A 27,806-nucleotide genomic window follows, 5' to 3' on the forward strand; every position below is an offset into this window, starting at 1 on the left:
AGTGCCACCATCCTCACATTAGAATAGTCATAACCCCCATTCTGTCCATAGGCATCAAGTCTTTAACTGAGAGGAAAAGACTAGATGATATTGATATGACTACAGATCAGGACCAGAATGAGATACTACTTTACAGAAGTCGCATATGGAGAAAATAAAAGCTAGCATACCCTCCCAACAATTTATAATTTCACCAAATTCATAGACTTTATCTCATCAGATTTATTAGAGTCCTGCTCAGCAAGATCAATTATTGAGGAGTTCCTAAGTATGAAGAAAATGTTTGGAAAGTGTTTTCTCTTTACCCCACATGTATGTCAGAAACAAAAGAGAATCTTTTTTAAGAGCAGAAACTTCATGACCCAAGGATATTAATGTCTAGGTTCTCAGAACGGAGATGTCTCTGCACTTGGGCAAACGTACGATCATCCAGAAAACACTCTTTGAACAGTACTTTAACACTCTGGAATCATTTGCTCACTGCCCTCCTTAACCCCTTTTCTCCTCCTTCCTGCCTTGAAATTCCCTTCAGTAAGTAGGCACTTAATCTCTAGAAGTTTGCTATTAAATATGCTACCTGGAGACTTTTCTGAACTGTGCTTTAAGTGCAGATTGATTAATCAGATTATTTAGCTAACACTGTAATATGATAAAATATATTTAAATCTCATCGAAGAAATAGACAACACGTGTGAACTGACATCATAATTGTAATTTTGACTTCCTTACAACTGTGTTTGAAGATCTTGTTATATGGCTTTAATTTTTATTTTTAACCTATTTTCCACTTTTCCCTTTCATACTACATGCTAACTCTTTTCTATACAAACCTCAGTTTTCTACATCTGTGACTTTGATCATTCTTTTTAGTCCTCACAGAGGTCATGTCCTTGGTATTTTGTCCATTGACAGATGAGATAACGTGAGACAGCTATTCACAGCAAATAGTTTAGCTCCACTGTATGGCTATGAGCCATCCATAACCATAATATAGTTCATTCATAATGTAGTTTTCAAGTACAGAATGTATAAGAATCACTTGGAGTGCTAGCCAAAGATGGAGATTTTGTAGCCTCGCCTGAAAGATTCTGATTTGGTAGTTCTATGAGGATTCAGAAGATGCATTAAATCCACCAGATGATCCCAGTGCAGGTCATTCCAGAACCTCTTTTAAAGACACTGTTCTAAAAACATCTCTCCTTTGCTTTTTAAATTTTTGCAAGACTTCCCAGAGATCATTTTTTCTAAAACAAAATTGTCATTAAAAACTATTAATTCCCAGAAATTCCATTCAGAAATGCTAGAATACAAGCATTTTTACCCCCTAGCTGGATTGAAAGTATTTAGATGGAAGATAGCTAAATGTGGGTTAATGAAATTGCTATTAATCACTTTTTGAGAAAATGTAGGAATCCCAAGAACATGCTATAATTTGTATCACTTTTGTACACCCTCTGCCAACTCTGTAGTTAAAAGAGTAACAAAACAACTGCTTATGAAAAGGACAGATTTAAGATGAAAATAATTCTTTTGCAAAACTCAGGAAATAGTATCAGAGCCTGCAGCCTGTGCTCTTCCAACTGGAGAATCCTGTATTTGTAATAAATTCCTTTTGCTCTGGATGAGTTCTGCATTTTCAATGAGGTTAACTTGGCAACATTCTAGTTGATTTTAATAAAAATAGCTGCTTTGAGGACAGGGAGCTGAGGTTGCCAAATTTACAGCTGCCTTGCACAATTACTCTTACACCTCCTTCAGGGCTACTTAGAACCAGTAAGCAAATTAAGTGTATCGATTGCAATTTTGTTGGTCTAACCCTGTTTTTTTTTTTCTTTTTTTTTTTTCCTCTTAAGGAATAAACTTGATTCCTTTCAGTATGTGTCTGTTCAGAGTGATCTCTTTTCTTTTCAGCCATAACACAAAGACAACATCATGGCTGGATCCACGACTTGCGAAAAAGGCTAAACCTCCAGAAGAGTGCAAAGAAAATGGTAAGTTATTTAAGTTTTTATGGTGTTTTGCTGTTGCACTTCAAGAATGTGTCTATTTCTTAAAAGAGGGTCTTGTCTAAAGAAACTGTATCCTGACTGAGACAGTTTTGAAGCTGTAATATTTAGTGCTCAGATAGCAGAGAGAATTAACTCGGCGTTTCAGCAGTGCCATGCGGTCTTCCTTTTTCTCTCTAAGGTGACTGCGCTGGATATCACAACTCTGTCATCTCTGTGGCTTCTGCTTGACTCCTGGCCTTACTTTCCACCACGTACTAGGGAGTGTTTGTTTGCAATATGTCTCTCTGAGTACTCTGATCTTTTCATTGCAATTGAATATGGTATATAGAGAAAAGTACTGTGAAACTATAAGTAATACTTTAGTTTTGTGTTGTGAGGTATAACATTCTACGAGGTATTAAGGAATGAATCCATGATTTAAAGATATTTGTAAATATTCTTTCTTTCAACCAAGCATTTAAATACATTAATTGCATGAATGTGCTGGGTTATCTTTAGTATTTTACATTTCCCAGTGTCATGGCATTAACTTGCTTGAAAATCAAGTTTTCATCTATGTGAAGGGTTTTTAAAAATAATCTTGTTGGTTAGATGAATGAAAACCTTGTTCTTGTATAGTAAATTATATAGATGAAATCTGTTACTGACGATACTTATAAGTTTTGTACTATTGAGTTTAATGTTGAAAGAGTACTTATAATTTGTCTAAAATGATAAATATCATATACTCCTGAAGATTCATTATTTGAACACATTCACAGTTTTTATCTGATCAAATTATTAGAGCCTTGTTCAGAGACATCTCATCATTGAAGAGCTCTTAAAAGTGAGGAAAGTGATGGAGAATATTTACACTTTTTAAAAAGCTTTTAAAAAGTCAACTTTTCACGAAGTCTGTAATTCTAAAAGTCCTTTAATTTTGACATAATTCTGTCTCAGATAATATCAAGATGCTGTTGTTCATTCTTAGGTTATATGGTAACTATTTACAAGTTGGTTATACAACTGAGTTAAATTAAAAAATCAGTATACAATTTACATGTACATATTTGAATGCATCAGTCTCTAATTTTTATCACCTTAATTTTATATTCATAGCTATATCTGTATGCCTTCTGTATACAAGTATATCTATATGTATGTGAATTTTTTACAGTTATTTTGTGACATGAGACTGTGAGCACAATTAGGGTACATTTCATTGATACATATAAGACATGTGTTGCAAATTATGATTGGTTATAAAGTAAAATGACCTGATCTGCTGTATCTAGGAGTTACCATTTACTTATGCCACAGATGAATTCAGTGCTTTTGCAGTTCTTTAACATGTTGAACTTCTCAGCTCTCTTGTTATTCTCTGAGTTGTTCTTTTCATTATAAAAGGCAATTAAAGTCAAATCTTGAAATCCCGGGAGAGATGTGACTTTAACATTTCAAATAACTATAACGTTTCAGCGTTATCAGTTTCTCCTATATCCATACTCGTCTGTCTTCTCAGAATGGTAGATGCCTAAAATATACCAGTATCTCAATCCGTTTGCCATTAAGAAATGAGTCCTAGAATAGTGTTATAGCTCATAATGATTTTATAACTGGTTAATGACTGTTTTTCATTTTGTTCAAAATAAGTAATCCACAGACTATATTTCATGTATTATTGGAGTATTTTACAATGGAAACTAATATCTAGGTAAAATGCTATTGTTCCAGACACATATCTTAGGTTTTCTTACCAAGAAAAGTGCCATTTGGTCATAATATTGCTTGTGTTTTACTTCTTTTTCTTTTATTTAAATTATTTAGGTTAAAATTGTTTAAAACATTGAGTGTTAATGTGTTGCTATTGAGTCTACAAGTTAAGACAAAGTTCTTTATATGTTTCACAAGTCAACTCAGATAAAAAATGGTAGTAATTTTCTGAATGCTGAAATATGTGTAATATATGTGTAAAAAATGTAGATGCTTAAGAAGATAATATGTTTCACTGGCAAAGATTTATTCTTCTTCTACTAGGGAGATAGAATGGAGGCTAATTACCTTAATCTGATCAGAACTGGGTCAACATGAGGTTGGACTGAGCTTTGGTGAGACCCAGTCTACCTCTAGTTTGCTTTTTTCTCACAGTGTTTGCCCACCCAGAATTTCAACAGCCTACTGTAGATCAGCAAATATTTTCTACAGATGGTCAGGTAGTAAACATTTTCGGCTTTGGTTACCCAGTACTCTTTGCAACTACTCATTGTTTAGAAAAGTGGCCAAAGTCTATATATAAATAAAGAGCATGGATTTATTTCAATAAACGTAGCTCAGGTAAATAGAAACTTGAGATTTATATACTTTTACTAATTAAAATATTATTCATCCTTTGTTTTTTTTTTTCTCAATTATTTAGAAGTGTATAAACTGTTTACTTATCTCTTGGACCATACAAAATATAGAATCAGGCTGGTGTTGGTCGAGAGGATCAAATGTGGTCTAGTGGCTCCATGTGGAGCCTGCCCCTGGGTAGCTCTTGAACATCAACAGTTAATTTTTTTTTTCTTCTTGACACTGAAAAACTGCAAAAAATCTGTGGTGCCTGGAGAATCCCAGGGACGGGGGAGCCTGGTGGGCTGCCGTCTCTGGGGTCGCACAGAGTTGGACACGACTGAAGCAACTTACCAGCAGCAGCAGCTTATTTTAAACCTCCAGTTCAGTTCAGTTCAGTTCATTCACTCAGTCGTGCCCGAGTCTTTGCAACCCATGAATTGCAGCATGCCAGGCCTCCCTGTCCATGACCAACTCCTAGAGTTTACTCAAACTCATGTCCAACGAGTCAGTGATGCCATCCAGCCATCTCATCCTCTGTCGTCCCCTTCTCCTCCTGCCCCCAATCCCTCCCAGCATCAGAGTCTTTTCCAGTGAGTCAACTCTTCACATCAGGTGGCCAAAGTACTGGAGTTTCAGCTTTAGCATTAGTCCTTCCAAAGAACACCCAGGACTGATCTCCTTTAGAATGGACTGGTTGGATCTCCTTGCAGTCCAAGGGACTCTCAAGAGTCTTCTCCAACACTATAGTTCAAAAGCATCAATTCTTTGGCAGCTCAGCCTTCTTCACAGTCCAACTCTCACATCCATACATGCCCACTGGAAAAACCATAGCCTTGACTAGACAGACCTTAGTCGGCAAAGTAATATCTCTGCTTTTGAATATGCTGTGTAGGTTAGCCATAACTTTCCTCCCAAGGAGTAAGCATCTTTTAATTTCATGGCTGCAATCACCATCTGCAGTAATTTTGGAGCCCCCAAAAATAAAGTCTGACCCTGTTTCCACTGTTTCCCTATCTATTTCCCATGAAGTGACGGGACCAGATGCCATGATCTTCGTTTTCTGAATGTTGAGCTTTAAGCCAACTTTTTCACTTTCCTCTTTCACTTTCAAGAGGCTTTTTAGTTCCTCTTCACCTTCTGCCATAAGGGTGGTTTTCTGCAGATCTGAGGTTATTGATATTTCCTCCAGCAATCTTGATTCCAGCTTGTGCTTCTTCTAGCCCAACGTTTCTCATGATGTACTCTGCATATAAGTTAAATGAGCAGGGTGACAATATACAGCCTTGACTTAGTCCTTTTCCTATTTGGAACCAGTCTGTTGTTCCATGTCCAGTTCTAACTGTTGCTTCCTGACCTGCATATAGGTTTCTCAAGAGGCAGGTCAGGTGGTCTGGTATTCCCATCTCTTTCAGAATGTTCCACAGTTTATTGTGATCCACACAGTCAAAGGCTTGGCATAGTCAATAAAGCAGAAATAGATGTTTTTCTGGAACTCTCTTGCTTTCTCAATGATCCAGCGGATGTTGGCCATTTGATCTCTGGTTCCTCTGCCTTTTCTAAAACCACCTTGAGTATCAGGAAGTTCACGGTTTATATATTGCTGAAGCCTGGCTTGGAGAATTTTGAGCATTACTTTACTAGCGTGTGAGATGAGTGCAATAGTACGGTAGTTTGAGCATTCTTTGGCATTGCCTTTCTTTGGGATTGGAATGAAAACTGACCTTTTCCAGTCCTGTGGCCACTGCTGAGTTTTCCAAACTTGCTGGCATATTGAGTGTAGCACTTTAACAGTATCATCTTTCAGGATTTGAAAGAACTCAACTGGAATTCCATCACCTCCACTAGCTTTGTTCGTAGTGATGCTTCCTAAAGCCCACTTGACTTCACATTCCAGGATGTCTGGCTCTAGGTGAGTGATGATACCATCGTGATTATCTGGGTCGTGAAGATCTTTTTTGTACAGTTCTTCTGTATATTCTTGCCACCTCTTCTTAATATCTTCTGCTTCTGTTAGGTTCCTACCATTTCTGTCCTTTATTGTGCACATCTTTGCATGAAATGTGCCCTTGGTATCTCTAATTTTCTTGAAGAGATCTTTAGTCTTTCCCATTCTGTTGTTTTCCTCTATTTCTTTGCACTGATCACTCAGGAAGGCTTTCTTGTCTCTCCTTGCTATTTTTTGGAACTCTGCATTCAGATGCTTATATCTTTCCTCTTCTCCTTTGCTTTTCACTTCTCTTCTTTTCACAGCTATTTGTAAGGCCTCCCCAGACAGCCACTTTGCTTTTTCGCACTTCTTTTCCATGGGGATGGTCTTGATCCCTGTCTCCTGTACAATGTCACAAACCTCCATCCATAGTTCATCATGCACTCTGTCTATCAGATCTATTTAGTCCCTTAAATCTATTTCTTACTTCCACTGTATAATCATAAGGGATTTGATATAGGTCATACCTGAATGATCTATGGTTTTCCCTACTTTCTTCAATTTAAGTCTGAATTTGGCAATAAGGAGTTCATGATTTGAACCACAGTCAGCTCCCAGTCTTGTTTTTGCTGATATAGCTCTGACTGTATAGAGCTTCTCCATCTTTGGCTGCAAAGAATATAATCAGTCTGATTTTGGTGTTTACCGTCTGGTGATGTCCATGTGTATAGTCTTCTCTTGTGTTGTTGGAGGAGGATGTTTGCTATGGCCAGTGCATTATCTTGGCAAAACTCTATTAGCCTTTGCCCTGCTTCATTCCGTATTCCAAGGCCAAATTTGCCTGTTACCCCAGGTGTTTCTTGACTTCCTACTTTTGTATTCCAGTCCCCTATAATGCAAAAAATATCTTTTTGGGGTGTTAGTTCTAAAAGGTCTTGTAGTTCTTCATAGAACCGTTCAACTTCAGCTTCTCTAGCATTTCTGGTTGGGGCATAGACTTGGATTACTGTGATATTGAATGGTTTGCCTTGGAAACGAACAGGGATCATTCTGTCATTTTTGAGATTGCATCCAAGTACTGCATTTTGGACTCTTTTGTTGACCATGATGGCTACTCCATTTCTTCTAAGGGATTCCTGCCCACAGTAGTAGATATAATGGTCATCTGAGTTAAATTCACCCATTCCAGTCCATCTTAGTTCGCTGATTCCTAGAATGTCAACGTTCACTCTTGCCATCTCCTCTTTGACCACTTCCTATTTGCCTTGATTCATGGACCTGACATTCCAGGTTCCTATGCAATATTGCTCTTTACCGCATCAGACCTTGTGTCTATCACTAGTCACATCCACAGCTGGGTATTATTTTGGTTTTGGCTCCATCCCTTCATTCTTTCTGGAGTTATTTCTCCACTGCTCTCCAGTAGCATATTGGGCACCTACCAACCTGGGGAGTTACTCTTTCAATATCCTATCATTTTGCCTTTTCATACTGTTCATGGGGTTCTCAATGCAAGAATTCTAAATTGTTTTGCCATTCCCTTCTCCAGTAGACCACATTCTGTCAGACCTCTCCACCGTGACCTGCCAGTCTTGGGTGGCTCCAGATGGCATGGCTTAGTTTCATTGAGTTAGACAAGGCTGTGGTCCATGTGATCAGATTGACTTGTTTTCTGTGATTATGGTTTCAGTGTGTCTGCCCTCTGATGCCCTCTCACAACACCTACCATCTTACTTGGGTTTCTCTTACCTTGGACGTGGGGTATCTCTTCACAGCTACTCCAGCAAAGTGCAGCCACTGCTCCTTACCTTGGACGAGGGGTATCTCCTCTTCTGAACTTGACAGATATCATCATGGGATGATTGACATTGTTGGAGCCTGTCAGTCCCTCAAGATTCTGCAACAGCCTGCCCATTTCTGTCACCCCCCATGGTGGCCTTCTTCCCAGGCTATTCTCACAGCCCAATCAACAAAAATGAACTACTCATCTTTCCTTACCTCTCCAGGGTTCTTTCTTCTTCAGATTCTTAGACCATTTTATATCTTCTATTTCAGCAGTTTTCTGATTCCTTGGTTATTTTTTACATTTAATCTAGATTTTCTGTGTTTTCTCTTAGGTTATAACCTGCTAACTTCATCCTACCTAGAAATTTTATTGCAATAATTTTTAGATTATACAATTTAGATCTTACTGGGTTACGTAGCATAAACTCTTTATTGTCATTATAACATATTTAATCTCACAAGGTTGAATCCCATGTTGTATATGTGTACATAGTTTATAAATGTACATATGATGTATGTGTATGTAGATATAGATTGCATCTGTAAAAATATGCTTCTTTAGTTCTGTTTATATAGATGCCTGAAAGTAATTCTTCAGTCAACTATAAAGAGCAAGCTAGGTAAAACAGAGATGGGACCCTGATTTAAATCATCCTTGAATGAGAGAAGCACTAACAAATGTTTTCTTATTAGTATCAAGGGGAGAAAAGCCACCATGGATGACTCAGCGCAAATACTTACTAAACAACCACTTGTTCTATTGAAACTAAAGTAATCATTTTGCTTTTTTGTTTGAAGAATAACATAACTACTGAACATAAGAACATATTTCCTTCTCTCACAGTATGGTTGCAAATACTGAAATAGTTGTGTTCTTTGTATTTGTCATGGCTCTGTGCATTTTTGGAATTTTAGCACCAGTCTACATGGCAGAAAAAAACTCACCACCTACTACTGGATTCTAATATTAGTATTTGGGGGAGTACTGTTTAGCATGCCAATATAGTCTTTAACAAAACTCAAATAGCAATTAACTGTTAAAGAATTCGAATGTAAGATTGCCTGCACTACATATAAAGCATTATTGTATTGTCCGCAGGCCTCAGAATTAGCACTGTGGTGTTTGAGATGTTTCCAGTCATAAACATCCCAGTGACGATACAGTCCACGTGAATCACTGTATTAGGGTTAATATCAAAAGTAATCCAATCCCAGTATGACTCTCCTTAAAGCTGAAAAATGGCTAAACTCAGTAGGACTATGGTATTGTATTCAGGAAAGGACATTATGTAGAATTTTTCAAGGAAAGCTCTATTCTAAATCTCAATCTGTGGGCTTTTAGGTAGGTACTTAATCTCTAGGAGCCTAGGTTTTCTGACCTGTAAAATGGAAAGGATATCTATATCACTCAAATTTAGTTTCGCATGCAAGAAGCACAGAGTTTATTGTACCATAGGTTCTAAATTGCTTCTTCACTTTCTTTCAAGTATGCTCTGAGCCAACAAATCAGCCTCATGAAAGACAAACGTAAAGAAATTCAGAATAGTTGGCCTACCTTGAGAATCTTTAATTACTCTAGGGTGCTCTGAAGAGGTAGAAAAGAACAAACCCATCTAGGCTAAAATTATCCAGCTACCTAATTCCAGCCTGGTATTAGTAGACAGGCCGTCCCCCTCACCACCATCTCCATTCTGTTAAAGTGGCTGTAAATTTCATAAAGAGAATTAGAGCTATGTGAATGGGATGCCTTCATTTGTGTATTTTGTATCTATGAATTTAGTTGTCTCATCTTACCATAGGAGGGAAAAAAAGCTTATGTAATCTTAACCTTTTACCTACATGAAAACTGCTTTTCAGCTTATTTTAACTAAATCCTTAACTATTACTCTAGCTAAAAAAAAAAGTTCAAAATATGTATGTCCAAAATACTCATCAACAAAGATAGCATAAGCTTTGTTTCATAATAGTTATTAAATGGATGGATTTTTTCAAGAGAAGGAGGTTGTTGCCTTTCTAAAATAATTGAAAACACTAATTTCAGGTCATTTCTTAAGTGAATTTTATAGAAATGACAGATGTGGACATTTTTATTTTCATAGTTCAAATTCTGTCTCTTGACAACATATTTTCCTTAAGTAGGAACTTAGAACTTTCTCATTGAATTTTTTTGATGATCAGAGATCCTAGATTAAATATGACCAAATTAATATATCCCTTAAATATTTGATTTCCTAATCTGATAAAACTGCCAGGATTATATTTATAAAATGTCTTGAAATTTTTTCACTAGGAAGACTTAATAAAAAACAGTCTCTAAAGCTTTAACTATTCAAGTACTAAAACTTTAAAATTAAAAAGATACGTTTATGTGCAAATATTGAACTCCAAATGTTTAAGTATTATGAACAAACTAATTTGAGTATTTTCTGTCTATACTGATATTTTGGGGTGTCTTTGTTTAAAAAATGAAGAAATTTAAAATTTCTTAATAGAACCAATTAATTCTTATTCTACCAACTGTTAATTGTTTGTTTTACTAGTCATCATTTTCTATAGCAACAGTTCGAGATATGCTTTATCCAACAATATAGCACCATTTCCTTGATTTCAGCTCAAGGCTACTAAGAAAAAACAAGATTTTAGGAATATGAATCTTTTTGGAAGAAATAATAAAATTAATCTAAAATAAATCATTAGGTAAATCAGTAGATATTCCACTGTTGTGCACAGATACCAAATTCTGGGTTGTTCCTGGCTGGCATCTGTTCAAATTTGTCGCATTCAATTCTAAGTGCTCAGTGTCACAACAATTAAAGTTGTTAAATATTTGGAATTTCATTTCCTGTACCAATGGTTTATTTTTCCCCTTCTATCTATTCATATTTACTGTAACTGTCAAGTAGTACCTCGTCCTTTAGTTCTCAACTTTTATGTTTAGAAATATGTTATATCTTTTCCTTACTCCTTGTGGCTCAGACTATAAAGCGTCTGCCTGCCATGCGGGATACTTGAGTTCAATCTCTGAGTTAGGAAGATCCCCTGGAGGAGGAAATGGCAACCCACTCCAGTACTCTTGCCAGAAAAATCCCATGGCTGGAGGAGTCTGGTAGGCCACAGTCCATGGGATCACAAAGAGTTGGACATGACTAAGTGACTTCGCTTTCTTTTCTTTAATGCACACAAATTTAAAAATAATTTTGACATCACTGAAATTGTTGTGCATAGCAGCAAAATTATTTCAAATTTTTTCCAATATGGCTGTTTTGGGAAAGCATTATAAATCTGCAGGAAATAGCAAAAGAATGTACAAGGAATTCCCAAACACCCTTAATGAAGTCTCCCCTATGTTAATATCTTATATAATATAATATCAAAATCAGGAAATTGACATTGATACAATTCACAAAACTTATTCAGACTTCACTAGTTATACAAGTACTCGTTTGTGCATTTTTCTATACAATTATACCATCTGTGTAGCTGCATATAACCATAACCACAATAAAGATTTGTTACCTTGAGACTCAACCATTGCACAGTCATACACATCTCCTCCCACTGCACAATCCTTACCCCACTAATCTGTTCTCTATTTCGATTACCTTGTTATTTCAAAAATGTAATACAAGTAGCATCAAGCAGTGTATAATCTTTTGAGATTGCTTTTCCATTCAATTTAATTATGTCAAAATCCATTCAAATGTGTATCTCAATGGCTTGCTACTTTTTAGGTGCTATTGTTTGTTCAAGCATTTACCCTTTGAAGGATATCTAAATTGTTTCCAGTTTTTAGCTAACACAAATAAAATTGCTACAGACACTTGTATACAGGTGTTTGTATGAACATAGGTTTCTTTTCCCTGAGATAAGTGTTCTAGATTGCAATTGCTAGGATATTATAGAAAGTATTGTTTTTGTTCAGTCACTCAGTCACTTCTGACTCTTTGCAACCCTGTGAACTGCAGTACTCCAGGCTTCCCTGTCCTTCATTATCTCCTGGAGTTTGCTCAAACTCATGTCCATTGAGTCGATGATGCCATCCAACCATCTCATAGATGATAGAAAGTGTATCATTACTTTTAGAACAAACTACAAAACTATTTTTAGAGTGACTGTACCCATTTATTTCATTCCTACCAGCAGTGAAGGAGTGATCCAGTTTTACTGCATACTTGCTGGTGTTTGGTGTTACAACTTTTTTAAAATTTTATTTTAGCCATTTTGATAGACTGTAATGATACTGCATTGTGGTTTCAATTTGTATTTCCATAATGGTTAATAATATTGAACATATTTTCATGTGATTACTGTTTATATATCCTCCTCAGAAGCATGTCCAAGCATGTCTTTTGCCCAGTTTTTAATTAGACTATTTTTTTAAATTCAGTTTTGAGAGTTCTTTACATATTCTGGTTATGTAAAGATATGCTTTGTACAATTGATCAGATATGTTTTGTACAAACATTATCTCTCAGTGTGTATTGGTCTTTTTATCCTCTTAACATGGTCTTTTGCAGAGAAAATGTTTTTAATTTTATTGAGGTCCAATTTATCAAATTTTCCTTTTATGAATCATGTTTTTTATAAGTCTAAGGATTCTTCACCTAACCCTAGATGCCAAACATTTTTTCATGTCTTTTTCCTAAATTGTGTAGTTTTACATTTTACATTTAAACCTGTGGTCTATGTTGACTTAATTTTTGTATAAGGCATAAATTTTAGGTTCAGGTTCAGTTTTTTCCCTGTGGATATCCAACAACTCCAGCACCATTTGTTTAAAAGGCTATCTTTTCTCCATTGGATTGAGAGAGCATCTCTGTAATAAGTCATTAGGTGCCACTGGTTTATGGGTCTGTCTACATGGCAGTAATACACTGTCTTGATTCTTGTGGCTCTATGATAAACCTTTATATTAGGGAGAATTGATGCTGCCTAGTTTGTTCTTATTTTTTAAAAAATTGAGATGGAAAGAGGAGCTTTAATTAATTAGGAAGAGATAACAATTCTGAATTTCTATGTGTGCTTGTATGTATAGGTTCAAGTTACAGAGTGGTAAAAATGACAAATCTGAAAAAAAAAAAGAATTTGAAGAATTCACTATTAGAGTGTATGATTGAACACACCTCTCTTACTACTCAGTATATTAAACAACCAAAAATAAGAAATATATGAATAACAGAAATAGGATTATTGATCTAAAAGTTTTAACAAATAGAAAATATACTTCTCAAGCATACATAGTATTTTATAAACATTGGGTCTGTAATAGTCAGTAGAGTATGTCTGCAAAATTTAAAGATGTCGTTCCTATATTTATAGAAAGCTTCAATTATATATCAGTAAAATGAAAACTAAAATAATCTCCACAATAGGAAATTTAAAACATATAAATCTTTTCCAAGTTTATGTGATATAATTAACAAATGAAATGATGTCAATGTAGAGCATGAAATATGATTATTGGATTGCCATCATTTAGTCATTAAGCTGGGTTTCCTAGGTGGCGCAAGTAGTAAAGAATCCACCTGCCAATGCAGGGGACACAGGAGATGTAGGTTCAATCCCTGGGTCAGGAAACTTCCCTGGAGAAGGAAATGATAACTCACTGCAGTATTTCTTGCCTGGAAAATTCCATGGACAGAGGAGCGTGGTGGGCTACAGTCCATGGGATTGCAAGGAGTCAGGCAGAACTGAGTACACACATGCTAGATGATTTGACACATAAATATATCGTAAAATGAAAAACACAATTTACTTAATATATCTATCAACTCATGATTACCTTTCTGTATCTATATGGTGAGAATATAAAAGATTTACTCTCTTTGCAACTTTCAAGTATATAGTATAGCACTATTAATTGTAATCATTATGCTGTACATTAAATCCTCAGAACTTATTCAACTTATAACTGAAAGCTTCTTCATTTTGACCAATATCAGCTGGTTTCCCCTACTCCCCAGCCCTTGGCAACCACCATTCTACTCTCTGTTTCTATGTGTTTAGCTTCTTAGAATTCCACATATAGGTATGGTCACAGAGTATTTGTCTTTCTCTGACATTTCCCTTAGCATACTACCCTCAAGGTCTATGCATGTTGTTGCAAATGGCAATATACCATTGAATATATACATCATGTTGTCTTTACCCATTCAGTGTTCAATGGATACTTAGGTTGTTTCCATATCGTGGCTATTGTAAATGCAGTTGCAGTGACCATGGGAGTGCAAATATCTCTGAGGTAATAATGTCATTTCCTTCAGATACATATGCAGAAGTGGGAGTACAGGATCATATACAAGTTCTGTTTTTAATTTTTTTGAGTAACCTCCATACTGTTTTCCATAGTGGCTGTACCAATTTACGTTCCTATCAATAGTGCATAAGTCTTTTCGATAGTAGCCATTGTAACAGGTATGAGATGATATGTCCTTGTGGTTCTGATTTGCATTTCCCTGATGACTGTGTTGAGAACATGTTCATGAACCTGTTTGTCTTCTTTCAATATATGTCTATTCAGGTCCTTTGTCAATTTTTAAAGTAGATTGATTTTTGGCTATTTATGTGCAAGTCATTAATATATTTTAGATGGTAATCCATTTTCAGATTGTTTTGCAATTTTTTTCTGCCATTTAATAGATGTTTTCTGCCTTTTCATCGTGTTGATTTTTTTTCTGTGTGGATTCTTTTTAGCTTGGTGTTTTCCCACTTGTTTAGCTTTGCTTTTGTTGCTTGTTCTTTTGGTGCGATTTCTAAAAATATTACCAAGATCAATGTCAAAGAGCTTTTTCCATATGTTTTCTTCTAGGATTTTAATGATTTCAGATCTTATATTTGAGTCTTTAAGCTCTTTTTAGTTAATTTTTGTGAGTAGTGTAAGATATCCAGTTTCATTTTTTGAATATGAATATCTAGTTTTCCCTACATGATTTGTTGGAGAGATTATCCTTTCCCCACTCAGTACTCTTAACTGCCGTATCAAGTACTAACTGACTTGTAAATGCAAGTTTATTTGGGGGCTCTCAATTCTATTCCATTTGTCAATGTGTCTGTTTTTATGCCAGTACCATACTGTTCAACTACTTTAGCTTTGCAATATGATTTGACGTCAGGAGGAAGTTTGGTGCCTCCAGCTTTGTTTTTCCCTCCTTTGGATTGCTTAGCTACTGGGGATCTTTTGTGGTTCCATACAAATTTTACAACTTTTTTTTCTGTTCAGTGAAAAATTCCGTTGGTATGCTATTAGAGATTGCATTGAATCTACAGATGGGTTTAGGTAGCGAGAATATTTTAACAATAATAATTCATCAATTTCATCAACATGGGATTTTTTAATATTAAATGTGCCTCTCTCTTTGAAATCTTTCATTAATGTCTTATAGCTTTCAGTTGTACAGATCTTTTATTTCCTTGAATTTATTACTTAGTATTTTTTTCTTATTTTTGATGCTATTGTAAATGGAATTGTTTTTTTGTTTGTTTGTTTTTCAGATTGTTGTACAGAAATGCAGCAATTATTTGTTACTTTTCTACAAATATACTGAATTCATTAATTAGTTCTAAGTACTTTTTGGTGTGGAGTTTTTAGGATTTTCTCTATATAAAAGTATATCATTAGCAAACAGAGACCATTTTATTTCTATCATAGAAAATGTTTCATGTACACTTGAGAAAATGTATTCTTCTGCTTTTAGATGAAATATTCTACATATCTAATAAGTCCATTTATTCCAAGATGCAGTTAAAATCCAATATTTCCTTTTTAATATTCTATCTGGATGATATATCCATTGTTGAGAGTAAGGTATCAAAGTCTCCAACATTACTGTATCATCTATTTCCCCCTTCAGATCTGTATTTGCTTAATATTTAGGTTTTCCAGGGTAAAATGCATATCTATATATCTATATACAGTTGCCATATTCTCTTGATTAATTGACCTCTTTATCATTACATAATGACCTTCTTTGTCTCTTGTTAAACTTTTTAAAGTCTATTTCATCTGATGTAAGTGAGCACTCCTGCTGTCTTTTGGTTTTCCCTTGTTTGGAATATCTTTTTCCATCCATTCACCTTGAATTTGTGTGTCCTTAAAGTTGAATTGAGTCTGTTTTAGGGTCTTGTTTTTCTGTCCTTCTGGGATACCTGGATACTTTTCTCTTTTTTAATCTTCCTATATGCTACTTGAACTTGAAGATTCTATATTTATTAACTTGTAGTATATTTTTCATAGTGGTTGGATTGAACGTTACAATAATGTGTAATTTATCACAATCTAGTAATATTGACATATTGCTACCTAGAATTAAGTATAGAAGTTTTACTTCTAATTATGCTCCTTTAGCCTCTCCACTTTTTAAATATATTTGAATTAAGCAGTTCCTCTGAAAGTGCAAGTGAAAAAAAGTAATCATTTCCTCTAACATATGTTGAAATACTCCATTAAGTGTTGTTATAATGTTTGTTTTAGCTATCAAATACAATTTAAGAGGGCTTCCCTTACAGCTCAGTCAGTAAAAATTCCCCCTGCAGTGCAGGAGACCTGGGTTCAATCCCTTGGTTGGGAAGATCCCCTAGAGAAGGAAATGGCACCCCACTCCAGTATACTTGCCTGGAAAATCTCATGGACAGAGGAGCCTGGTGGGCTGCAGTCCATGGGATCACAAAGAGTCGGGCACGACGGAGCAACTAACACTTACTTACTTAAAATTTAAGAGTTTCTCTAAGAGAATGATTATTTTATCGTCTTTTCCTCCTGGTGTCCTGTTCCATTGAGCTTCTCTTTCTAAAGTTCTGAGTTTTCTCCTGTTATCAGCTTTTTTGTTTTGTTTCGTATGTTTGTTTTGAGAACTTCAGTTAGTCATTCTTTAGGGCGTGTCTGCTAACAACAGACTAAGTTGCTGGTGTTTTTTGTTTGTTTGTTTGTTTCCATCTAAAGAGTGTATTTATTACCCTTCATTCATCCAGAGTATGAAATGTGTGCCACTTCTTTATGACCCCCAGTTTCAGATGAGAAATCCACTGTTACTTGAATTTGTGTTGCCCCATAGATAGTATGACACTTTTCTTAGTTGATTTTAAGACTTTTTCTACCTTTCATTTCCAAACATTATGGTATGTGTTGGTGTGAATTTCTCGTTTTTATTGGTTTATGCAAATTCTTGAATCTATAGGTTTATCTATTTTGCCAAGTTGGGAAATCCTTTGGCATAAATTTTTATTTATTGTTTTATTTCTTTGCCCTTTTTATCTTCTACTTCTGGAGCTTTGATGATAGAAAATGTCAGTATCTTTGTTACTGTCCTACAAGTCCCTGTGGCACTGTTCTTTTCTTTTTTGTGTTTTTTGTTCATATTGAGTACATTCTACTCCCCACTCTTCAATTTCACTATTCTATCCTCTGTTCAATTCACTCCGCTACTGAATCCACTCAGTGAGATTTGAATGCCTTATTTATTTATTTTTTTGTCTTGCTACATGGCATGTGGGATCTTAGTCCCCTGACCATGAATCGAACTTACATTCCCTGCATTGGAAACACAGAGTCTTAACCTCTAGATTATCAGGGAAGTCCCAGATTTTATTTCCTTTTTTTTTTTTCTATTCTGTAACTTACATTTTGTTATTTTTTACCATTTCTATTTATTTTCTGATTTTTTCATTAATTTCAAGGGAATTCACAATTTCTTGTTGAAACAATTTTGTGATGGATACAATAAAATCTTTGACAGATCATTCCAAAAATTGATTCATCTTGATATTGGAATCAGTTGATTGTCTCTTCTTATCCATTTTGAGATATTCCTAGTTATTGGTGCAATGAATTTTATTTCGCTTTATCCCAAACTGATTTTACATGGACTTTATAGACATTAAAAAAAAATTTTTATGTTAGTAGTAAGTGTCCCTGTTTAAATTTTGTATGTGCATATACTGACCCATTTTGTAGGCTGTGGTTTCAGATGCAGTATGGTTTTCAGAGCCCTTGCTGTGCTATTTTAATCAGCTTGGTTCTTACTTGGGAGTTCCTGACTGATCCCTGCTGGTGCCGTCTGCAAGCTGTGAAAGGGTCCTCCCTGAGTTGCTTGTTGTCACTAGTAGGGATGTGGGATTCTGGATCTGTGGGATAAAAAATGTTACCCCTTGTGTATGTTCCCTGCCCACCTGGTAAAGGCAGGTGTAGGGCAGGAGATAGATCACCTTCTTGGGACCCATTGATGTCATCATCTCAAGTGTATCAGGCCATCACTCCTGATGGGGAATATATTGGTCTCTCGGGGCTCCAAGATGCCACCAAGGGCCTCACCATTGTAGCTGGGGCTGTATATTGGAGATGAGTCTGCTCTCATTCTCGTGTCCCTGCTAGGCTCTCTTTTTCAGGGTCCTTTGGCAAGAGAGAGTAGGCTTTTCTTATTTGTTTACTTGTTTCTTTGTTTGTATGTACCTACTGGTATTTCTGTAGGTTTGTATGTATCTATTGGACTTCCCTGGTGGCTCAGATGGTAAAGTGTCTGCCTACAATGCAGGAGACCAGGGTTTGATCCCTGGGTAGGGAAGATCCCCTGGAGAAGGAAATGGCAACCCACTCCAGTATTCTTGCTTGGAAAATCCCATGGACAGAGGAGCCTGGATGGCTACTGTCCATGGGGTCACAAAGGGTCGGACATGACTGAGCGACTTCTCTATCCATCTATCTATTGGTATTTCTGGCTTATAGCCTGGCCCTAGTCTAAGATATGTAAGAGTAAAAGGAAAACTCTGGGAACTCACTGTGGTATCTATCATTCTTATAATCCTGTGGTGTCTATCATACTTCAAATCAAGAAAGGGTTGCTAACCTTTCTACTAATCTACTTTTTATTTCCACATCTCCAGTCTGTGTGTGTGTGTGTGTGTGTGTGTGCACGCATGTGTGTATGTGGTTATCTCTTGAATTATTTCCAGGGTATTTGGAGGAAAGTGTGCCTATACCATCTTGTCTGGGATCACATGTCTAAGTATGTCTTTTGATACCAAATGATAGCAATACTTTAAAGCTTAAGATTACTTTTTCTATACATTCTTCTCTCTGTTGCTTCTGCCAAAAGTCTATAAGATAGGTAAAGATTTAACATGTATTTTTTAGATAATGATGCTATAGTCAAGATTTTAAGGACATTATCCAATAAGATAAGAATATAGAAATATTCTTATAGAATATAAGAAATAGAAATATAGAAAGTGATGCTTGAATTAAGCCACCTGAGTTTTAAGACAGATCTCCATGTTATGTTCATCTTGTAACACCACTAGATGCTGTAGAATTCATTAAAACTGTTTTATTTTAAATGTATGGCAAAACCAATACAGAATTGTAAAGTAAAATAAAAAATAAATAAATAAATAAAATAAAATAAAATAAAATTTTTATTTAAATAAAATGGAAATTTTTTTCATATATTCTCAATATTTTCCCTGGGGCATTATATCTGTAGATAAACCAATCAGTATAATTATGATCAAAGTATTTGTGTCATAAATTTATGTTCTCAAATTATTAGAGTGAATTCAGTGCTCTGAAAGACATCTTTAAATGAATATTGATTTATAGTCTGTGCTCTTCAATTTAAAAAAAAACAAGCTTCTACTGGTTTTTTATGTCTTCACAATTTCTAAAAATGTTCACTACAGTTCACATAATGTGGAACAGTTTCTCCAAGAGCTAAAAGTGCGTCTCTGTCAATTACACTGTGAGGCACAGCATTATGTGTCCCTCAGTGGTTAGATCTGTTACCAACCTAGACAAGAAAACAGAATGGTGAAGCACTGATCTGATTGTTACACGCAAGTTCTTTCAGAAGCAGAAGAAACAGATCCAGATTGTCAACTCTAAGCCAGAAAACTGAACATTAACTATGGATTGCATTTGAAAATCTGAAAAAAAAAAAATAGAGGTTTAATTTCAGTTGCTTAGGTGAGATGATGTGATTTCCCTCTTGGTACATGTAATTTTTAAGATTTCATAAGTGCTATGTATCATCAAACAATGCCTTTCAAAGCTGATTTCTATAAAACAGTAAACTTTTTTAAAGCTAGTCTGGATAAAAAATGAATGTTATAATCCCATGCATGATTGTGGCCTAAGCAACAAGCATCCCAAAGTCTCTATATATTCAGTGGGGCTGCAGTTATAGTTAAGAGCCTATTCATGTTGCTATTAGAAACCCATCTATTAAGGAATTATACTTCCAAGAGCTCAAGATTTTATATATTCTTTGTGTGAACAATTTTAACTTTAAAAGTTGCCTTCAGAAAAAAAAGGAGGCAAACATTATTTGATGTTTTCATCCCAAATTTTATAAGGAACCCAAATAGAACAATTATTACCAAGACATTTTTGTGTTGTTCAAGTTAGCAACACAAAGTCCATTTGAAACTACATTGATGCTATTTGTCCTTGAACTTCTTACTAGTAAGTGATAAATCATGTATATTATCAGTGTTCTTACCCATAAAACTAAATCTTGATAATATTGGTTTCACAATATTTCTTTCATTTTTTAAAGTGTTATCGCTCATCTCCCACATTATTTTCCAACTTATTCTAACTTGTATCCTTTTTCTTTACCTTCATACTTGTTTGCTTAACCTGAATCTTTCCTTTGAAGCTGTTGTACTCAGTGGTCCAGGGCTTTGAGCTACAGAAAAGTGACCCCTTCCCTCTGATTCTAGTACTCAGTTCTTATATATCATAAATCGTGTTTGTTCTTTTAATAAAGGTAGATTATCTACCTATAAAGAAGGTTGGACCACTCATCCATATGACAAATATTTAATGGATAGCTACTTTACTGGTAGAATTATGAACCTTGAATAACACAAATAAGTGCAATGCCTGATCCCATTCTTCAAAGAACAGTATTGTTGAGAAGATACTATATTAAGCTTTAAAACAGTGAGGAAAGTTTAGTAAAAAGTGTCAGAAACTGTCACAGAAGAGGAAAATTAAAGACAACCAACTGTAAATAGGAATGTAAGGGAAATCTGGATGACAGACCTGGAATTTGAACAGAATTTGAAAGATGATTGGATTTAAAGTCATTTTTAAATGTTCACTAATGCTAAGTTGCTTCATCTGGTGACCTCTTTTCTCTCTACTCTTCCTCCCTGGGTTGTTGCTTCCATTATTATGACTTTACCTCCCATCTGCCTGTTGCTGAATCTCCATTTCTCCTTTCAACCCTGATTAATTCAATCTATAAATTCACACAAATGTTATATTCATTTTTGAATACTCCATTAGGTTCTCTTTCTATTATTGCTTATGTAATGCTAGATATTTCCGTCCTCTACTCCTACTCCAATAAGGTCTGTATTTGTTATTTAATTTTTACTTTATTCTTTAAAAGACTTCTAAAACTCATCCTTTCTATTACTAAACTGTAAGTCTTACATGCATTCTTTTAATCTTTATTCTATACTTCCTCTATAAAATGCTTCATATAAGAAAATATTTCTTATACTTATGAAATCTTTTCTCTGAAAAATGTCTGTTTCCAAATGTCTGATATCTCCTTCCACTATTCACATAATGTACTTTTGCACTATTCTGTAACTCTCATATTCAACATAAAGCCAGGGGTTTTGTCTTTGTATTTAAGGTTATGCATGATTTCTGTCTCATTCCACTTGATTCATTTTTCTTAGGAACATGGCCTCATGTTATTGTTTTCTCTATTTCACTCTGATCACTAATATTTATTTTAAAGTGCCCCCAAACAAAAAAATCTACAAGAATCAAATAAGCGTTCTTGGATCTTCCTTAAAACTAATGTTCAAAAAGGTCCAAGTACCAACTTGGTATATTGATTTAACATGGATTTGAACCCCAAACCCTGAGGGAGCTTCTGATAAAATTATGACCCAAGAAAGGGTCAGATGAGCATTTAACTTGAAGTACTGTGAACATCTTGGAATCATATTACAAAAAAATGTCACCTTCCAGGAGTTCAAGAGAATTTTAAACAAGAACATCAGGGTATTCTCCTTTGAATTGAGTTCCCTATGTCTCTGTTAATACACTTTAAGTTTAATAAATCTTATACACATTATAAAGCTTCCCAGGTAGTGCAGTGATAAATCTGCCTGCCAAGGCGGGAGACACAGGAGACGTAGGTTTGATCCCTGGGTTGGGAAGATCCCCTGGAGAAGGAAACAGCAACCCACTCCAGTATTCTTGCCTGGAGAATCCCATGGACAGAGGAGCCTGGTGGGCTATAATCCATGGGGTTGCAAAGAGTCAGATACAACTGAGTGACTGAGTACATGTACATTGCATTTTCCGAGAAAATATCTATTACATTAGTTTCTTCCCCTTAAATGGAAAAATTACCATTAACTTCTACAGGTGTAAGATTATATGTCTTCATCAGTGTCTATATGGGTTGATGTTCATCTAATTTTACTTGTCCACTTGCCATTCAGATTCCACTGAGATCATGATTTATTTTGAACAGGGAATCTATTCTTATGGAATGGAAAGCTTGGTTGAGGCTTACTGAAAATTTTTACAGTGTTGGGTTTTTTTACTCTCATAACAGGGGCTAGGCAATTCTCAGTCACTCTTCACATGTAATTTAATTAGTTCTTAGTGCCTAGAGCCTTGTCATGTTAGCTCTTTTCCAGCATAATTTTGAAATTACTTTTTCCACCAGTCTGAAACTCAGCTGTGTGAGTTTTCTTGAGAATATAACTGAGTAATGATCTTATTGTTCAAGTTTATGTACTATTATACAGATTCCTTTTTTTATCATCTTCTTACAACTCATAACTTGCAATTAGCCAGATGTCTAATACCCTAAAAGCAATGAATACTTCTTCAAAATTTGTTGGGAAAAAGTCCAGTTTGCAGGTGAATAGGTGCATGTGGTAGTTGGTTCTTCTGCTCAAATAGGGTAGTATTCCTGTTGGTCTTGTTCTCATAGTAATATCAGCATATGGGAGAGCATCCAAGAAGACTTCTGCAACTTTTCAGCCACTGACACACGTAGGTTGATGTTGCTGTCTTGATGATGTCAAGTGTGTCACTGATTTATGCTGGAGACTGTTCCCTGATGGTCAGAGGGGGTCAGATGGTGATTTAAAAAGTAAAGCGTTGAGTCCGGAGAGATTTTAGCTATTACATGCTTTCTTCACCTCTGTTATGTATCTCATTGAAGAGCTCATTTAACATCCCTCTCCAATCTTTTTCTTCCCTCTCTTCTTTCCTCCTACTTCTGGGCCCTTTCACCTAACAGCTTGTGACTTGGAGCTTTCTTATTTGGAGCAAGGGAAGTTAAAGAAGTATTGTGTTTAGATCTCCATGTATGATTACATAAAAAATAAGTATTTTGTGTGTGTGTGTGTGTGTGTGTGTGTATTTGATATCACTGAACAGAGTGAAATTATATGGCATTAGAAATACATCTGTATAATTAGGGAGGACTTCTTTTACAATATGGAATTTGGGGGCTAATTTTTTTGAAAGACTGAAGAGGTATGCTATGACAGAGAAAGAGCAAAAGAAACATATTTTACATGTGGTTTGACTTGAGGAAGATTTGAAATGGAAGAGAACAAGCAGGTTTTCCTGAAAGCTAAAATTTAAGCAGGTAAAATCACATGTAGGTATAAAGATAGATGATCATAGAGAAAAGACAGAAATGTTATGAAGTCAGAGGAGATTGGAGTAGGTACTTGTATGTTATCAAAAAAATAAATAAACTGATACACTGATAGTCTTAAGCCAAAAAAAAAAAAAAAATGTAGTTCTAACCCCAACCAAGAAGCTTACAGGTTATTTGAGGAATAGCTAAGAAATGGAACTAGCTGGTAGCAATCCAAAGACATAAAATGACTCTGTGATCTTGTACCTCAGTGGCTTTTCTGGATATTTGTCATTTATAAAGCATATTTATTTTCTCAAGAATTTTCACAGATGTTAAATTATTTCCCAGTAGCATGCCATAAAATAGTAAAAATTAATATTCTCATTAAGAGACCAAGGCTTAGAGAGTTACAGTAATTTACCCAATCCAGCTACTGGCAAACCTGTTAATCCTTCCCTTGCGACTCTTCAGTTAGTGACCTTTCTCTCTAAAACACTGCCACTAGGCATGGGATGGAACCCAAGGGTAAATACCATCAGAAGTCCCTGGGATTTATAAAGCTCATGTGTCTTCTCCTAAAAGATGCCAAGCATCAGTACCATTGTAGCAGCAATCATGAACAGGAACTGAGAACAACAGCATATGTTTAGGATGATGCTAATTAGCGTCATTGCATAACTTGGGAATTCATGCCTAGAAGAATGCTTGAGTACTCTCCCAACACTCCACTGGGTTTATAACATCACATTAAATGGAATGGGATTGTGGTTACCATTTGCTAGTATCTGTCAACACACATGGTACCTGCCATGCTTAGAAATACAGTATTCCCTAAAGAATAGTAAAGCTGTCTTAAATTTATTAAATGTTTAGCTTGCTTCAGGGCAATAATTTGTCCTTCAAAGAAAAGTTTTCTTTTTTAAAAAAAGGTATTTATTGAATCATTAACTGCCATAAGGTAGAGAGAACTGTTAAATATTATTTATTATTTGGTTCCATAATCCCTGCTGTCTAAATTTGTCTGGTCTTTAAAGTCATTACCTTTTATTCAACGGATGTTTTAATGCTTTGTATGGTATAAGTATATAAATTCATAGATAGCAAAGAAACAATTTTTAACTAAGTGTGAGGTAGAAGTTTTAATATTTTAATCCAGATTGGGGAACGAAATTTTGTCACAAAAACAAATTCATTATAGCAGCAAAAAAAAAAAAGGTGATGAAACATGTATTGGGAAGGATAAAGAGATGATCATCATCAGACCTAGTTACAGTAATAATTGAGTGCTGTCCAGACAGTGCTGAGCCCTGTGACTACAGGGAGGAAACCGAAGATAGCAAGCAAAAATGTAGAATCTCTCTGGAGTCACAGTACTCGGATGCAAACCCTGATTCTTCCCTTTATTGCCCATATGAACTTGGCCAAATGACTGAACCTCTGGGTACTTCAGTTTCTGCATAAATAGAAGTAAAAATTAATCTGTCTCACAGGTTTCTGTGGATATTGAATAGGTTAACATATTTAAAGTGTTTATATCAGTGCCTGACATTTAATAAATACTCTATAAGTAATTCCTCTTATTACTATTAAGCAAAATACATAATTTTGTTTCTAACAGTCTTCCGTCAGACTCTAATATGGAAGAAAATACTTTGAAATTTCCAGAAAAATATATTTAATCATAATTAAAACCCATAGAATTTATTTCAATACATTCATGTCATCTACATCACCATTACATTTATGTTGTTATTTTTATTATTAATAGCTACCAGGTATGTGCCTAGCATTACATATAATTTCTCATTTAATTCCATGTAAACATATGCATCAGTGAGATGCATATCATTATCCCCATTTTACTGAAAAGGAAGCTTGTGATTAGTTCATTCTTCTAATAAACTTAGAAAATAAAATCTATGCAAACGTAGCTCCATATATGTCAGCCTTTTCTTCTAATTTCTCACTCCATTTTAATTGTTTTGGTAGTAGCACTGAAATAGCACAAGTATACTTCCTTTTATGAAAGAGCAACAGATAGTATTATCCTAAATGTGATCTTCCTAATGAAATAAAGCTGATTAAAAAGTTCACCTTTTATTTATTTTTTTTTAATTTATTTATTTATTTATTTTTAATTTTTACTTTACAATTCTGTATTGGTTTTGGCATAGATTGACATTGATATCTATAGGACATTTCACCCCAAAACAATGAATTTCACCTTTTTCTCAAGTGCTCATGGAACCTTCTCGAGGATAGATCACATCCTGGGCCATAAATATAACCTTGATAAATTCAAAAAAATCGAAATCATTCCAAGCATCTTTTCTGACCATAATGCACTAAGATTAGATCTCAATTACAGGAGGAAACCTATTAAAAATTCCAACATATGGAGGCTGAACAACACGCTTCTGAATAACCAACAAATCACAGAAGAAATCAAAAAAGAAATCAAAATATGCATAGAAACTAATGAAAATGAAAACACAACAACCCAAAACCTGTGGGACACTATAAAAGCAGTGCTAAGAGGAAAGTTCATAGCAATACAGGCATACCTCAAGAAACAAGAAAAAAGTCAAATAAATAACCTAACTCTACACCTAAAGCAACTAGAAAAGGAAGAATTAGAGAACCCCAGAGTTAGCAGAAGGAAAGAAATCTTAAAAATTAGGGCAGAAATAAATGCAAAAGAAACAAAAGAGACCATAGCAAAAATCAACAAAGCCAAAAGCTGGTTCTTTGAAAGGATAAATAAAATTGACAGACCATTAGCCAGACTCATCAAGAAGCAAAGAGAGAAAAATCAAATCAATAAAATTAGAAATGAAATTGGAGAGATCACAACAGACAACACAGAAATACAAAGGATCATAAGAGACTACTGTCAGCAATTATATGCCAATAAAATGGACAACCTGGAAGAAATGGACAAATTCTTAGAAAAATACAATTTTCCAAAACTAAACCAGGAAGAAATAGACAATCTTAACAGACCCATCACAAGCACGGAAATTGAAACTGTAATCAGAAATCTTCCAGCAAACAAAAGCCCAGGTCCAGACGGCTTCACAGCTGAATTCTACCAAAAATTTCGAGAAGAGTTAACACCTATCCTACTCAAACTCTTCCAGAAAATTGCAGAGGAAGGGAAACTTCCAAACTCATTCTATGAGGCCACCATCACCCTAATACCAAAACCTGACAAAGATACTACAAAAAAAGAAAACTACAGGCCAATATCACTGATGAACATAGATGCAAAAATCCTCAACAAAATTCTAGCAATCAGAATCCAACAACACATTAAAAAGATCGTACACCATGACCAAGTGGGCTTTATCCCAGGGATGCAAGGATTCTTCAATATCCACAAATCAATCAATGTAATTCACCACATTAACAAATTGAAAAATAAAAACCATATGATTATCTCAATAGATGCAGAGAAGGCCTTTGACAAAATTCAACATCCATTTATGATAAAAACTCTCCAGAAAGCAGGAATAGAAGGAACATACCTCAATATAATAAAAGCTATATATGACAAACCCACAGCAAACATTATCCTCAATGGTGAAAAATTGAAAGCATTTCCCCTTAAGTCAGGAACAAGACAAGGGTGCCCACTTTCACCACTACTATTCAACATAGTTCTGGAAGTTTTAGCCACAGCAATCAGAGCAGAAAAAGAAATAAAAGGAATCCAAATTGGAAAAGAAGAAGTAAAACTCTCACTGTTTGCAGATGACATGATCCTCTACATAGAAAACACTAAAGACTCTACCAGAAAATTACTAGAGCTAATTAATGAATATAGTAAAGTTGCAGGATATAAAATCAACACACAGAAATCCCTTGCATTCCTATACACTAATAATGAGAAAGTAGAAGAAGAAATTAAGGAAACAATTCCATTCACCATTGCAACAAAAAGAATAAAATACTTAGGAATATATCTACCTAAAGAAACTAAAGACCTATATACAGAAAACTATAAAACACTGATGAAAGAAATCAAAGAGGACACTAATAGATGGAGAAATATACCATGCTCATGGATCGGAAGAATCAATATAGTGAAAATGAGTATATTACCCAAAGCAATTTACAAATTCAATGCAATCCCTATCAAGATAC

General features: G+C 35.0%; 1 protein-coding gene across 1 annotated transcript in view; it reads left to right on the forward strand.

The window, feature by feature from the left end:
• Positions 1 to 27,806, forward strand: part of MAGI2 (membrane associated guanylate kinase, WW and PDZ domain containing 2) — a 1,493,747-nt gene that overhangs the window by 991,413 nt on the left and 474,528 nt on the right. The window contains exon 6 of the mRNA XM_040260742.1: positions 1,912 to 1,991. Within this exon, the coding sequence (XP_040116676.1) occupies positions 1,912 to 1,991 (80 nt within the window). The remainder of the gene's footprint in view (positions 1 to 1,911; positions 1,992 to 27,806) is intronic.

The sequence above is a fragment of the Oryx dammah genome, unplaced genomic scaffold (genome assembly GCF_014754425.2).
Source record: "Oryx dammah isolate SB20612 unplaced genomic scaffold, SCBI_Odam_1.1 HiC_scaffold_18, whole genome shotgun sequence".
Lineage (NCBI taxonomy): Eukaryota > Metazoa > Chordata > Mammalia > Artiodactyla > Bovidae > Oryx > Oryx dammah.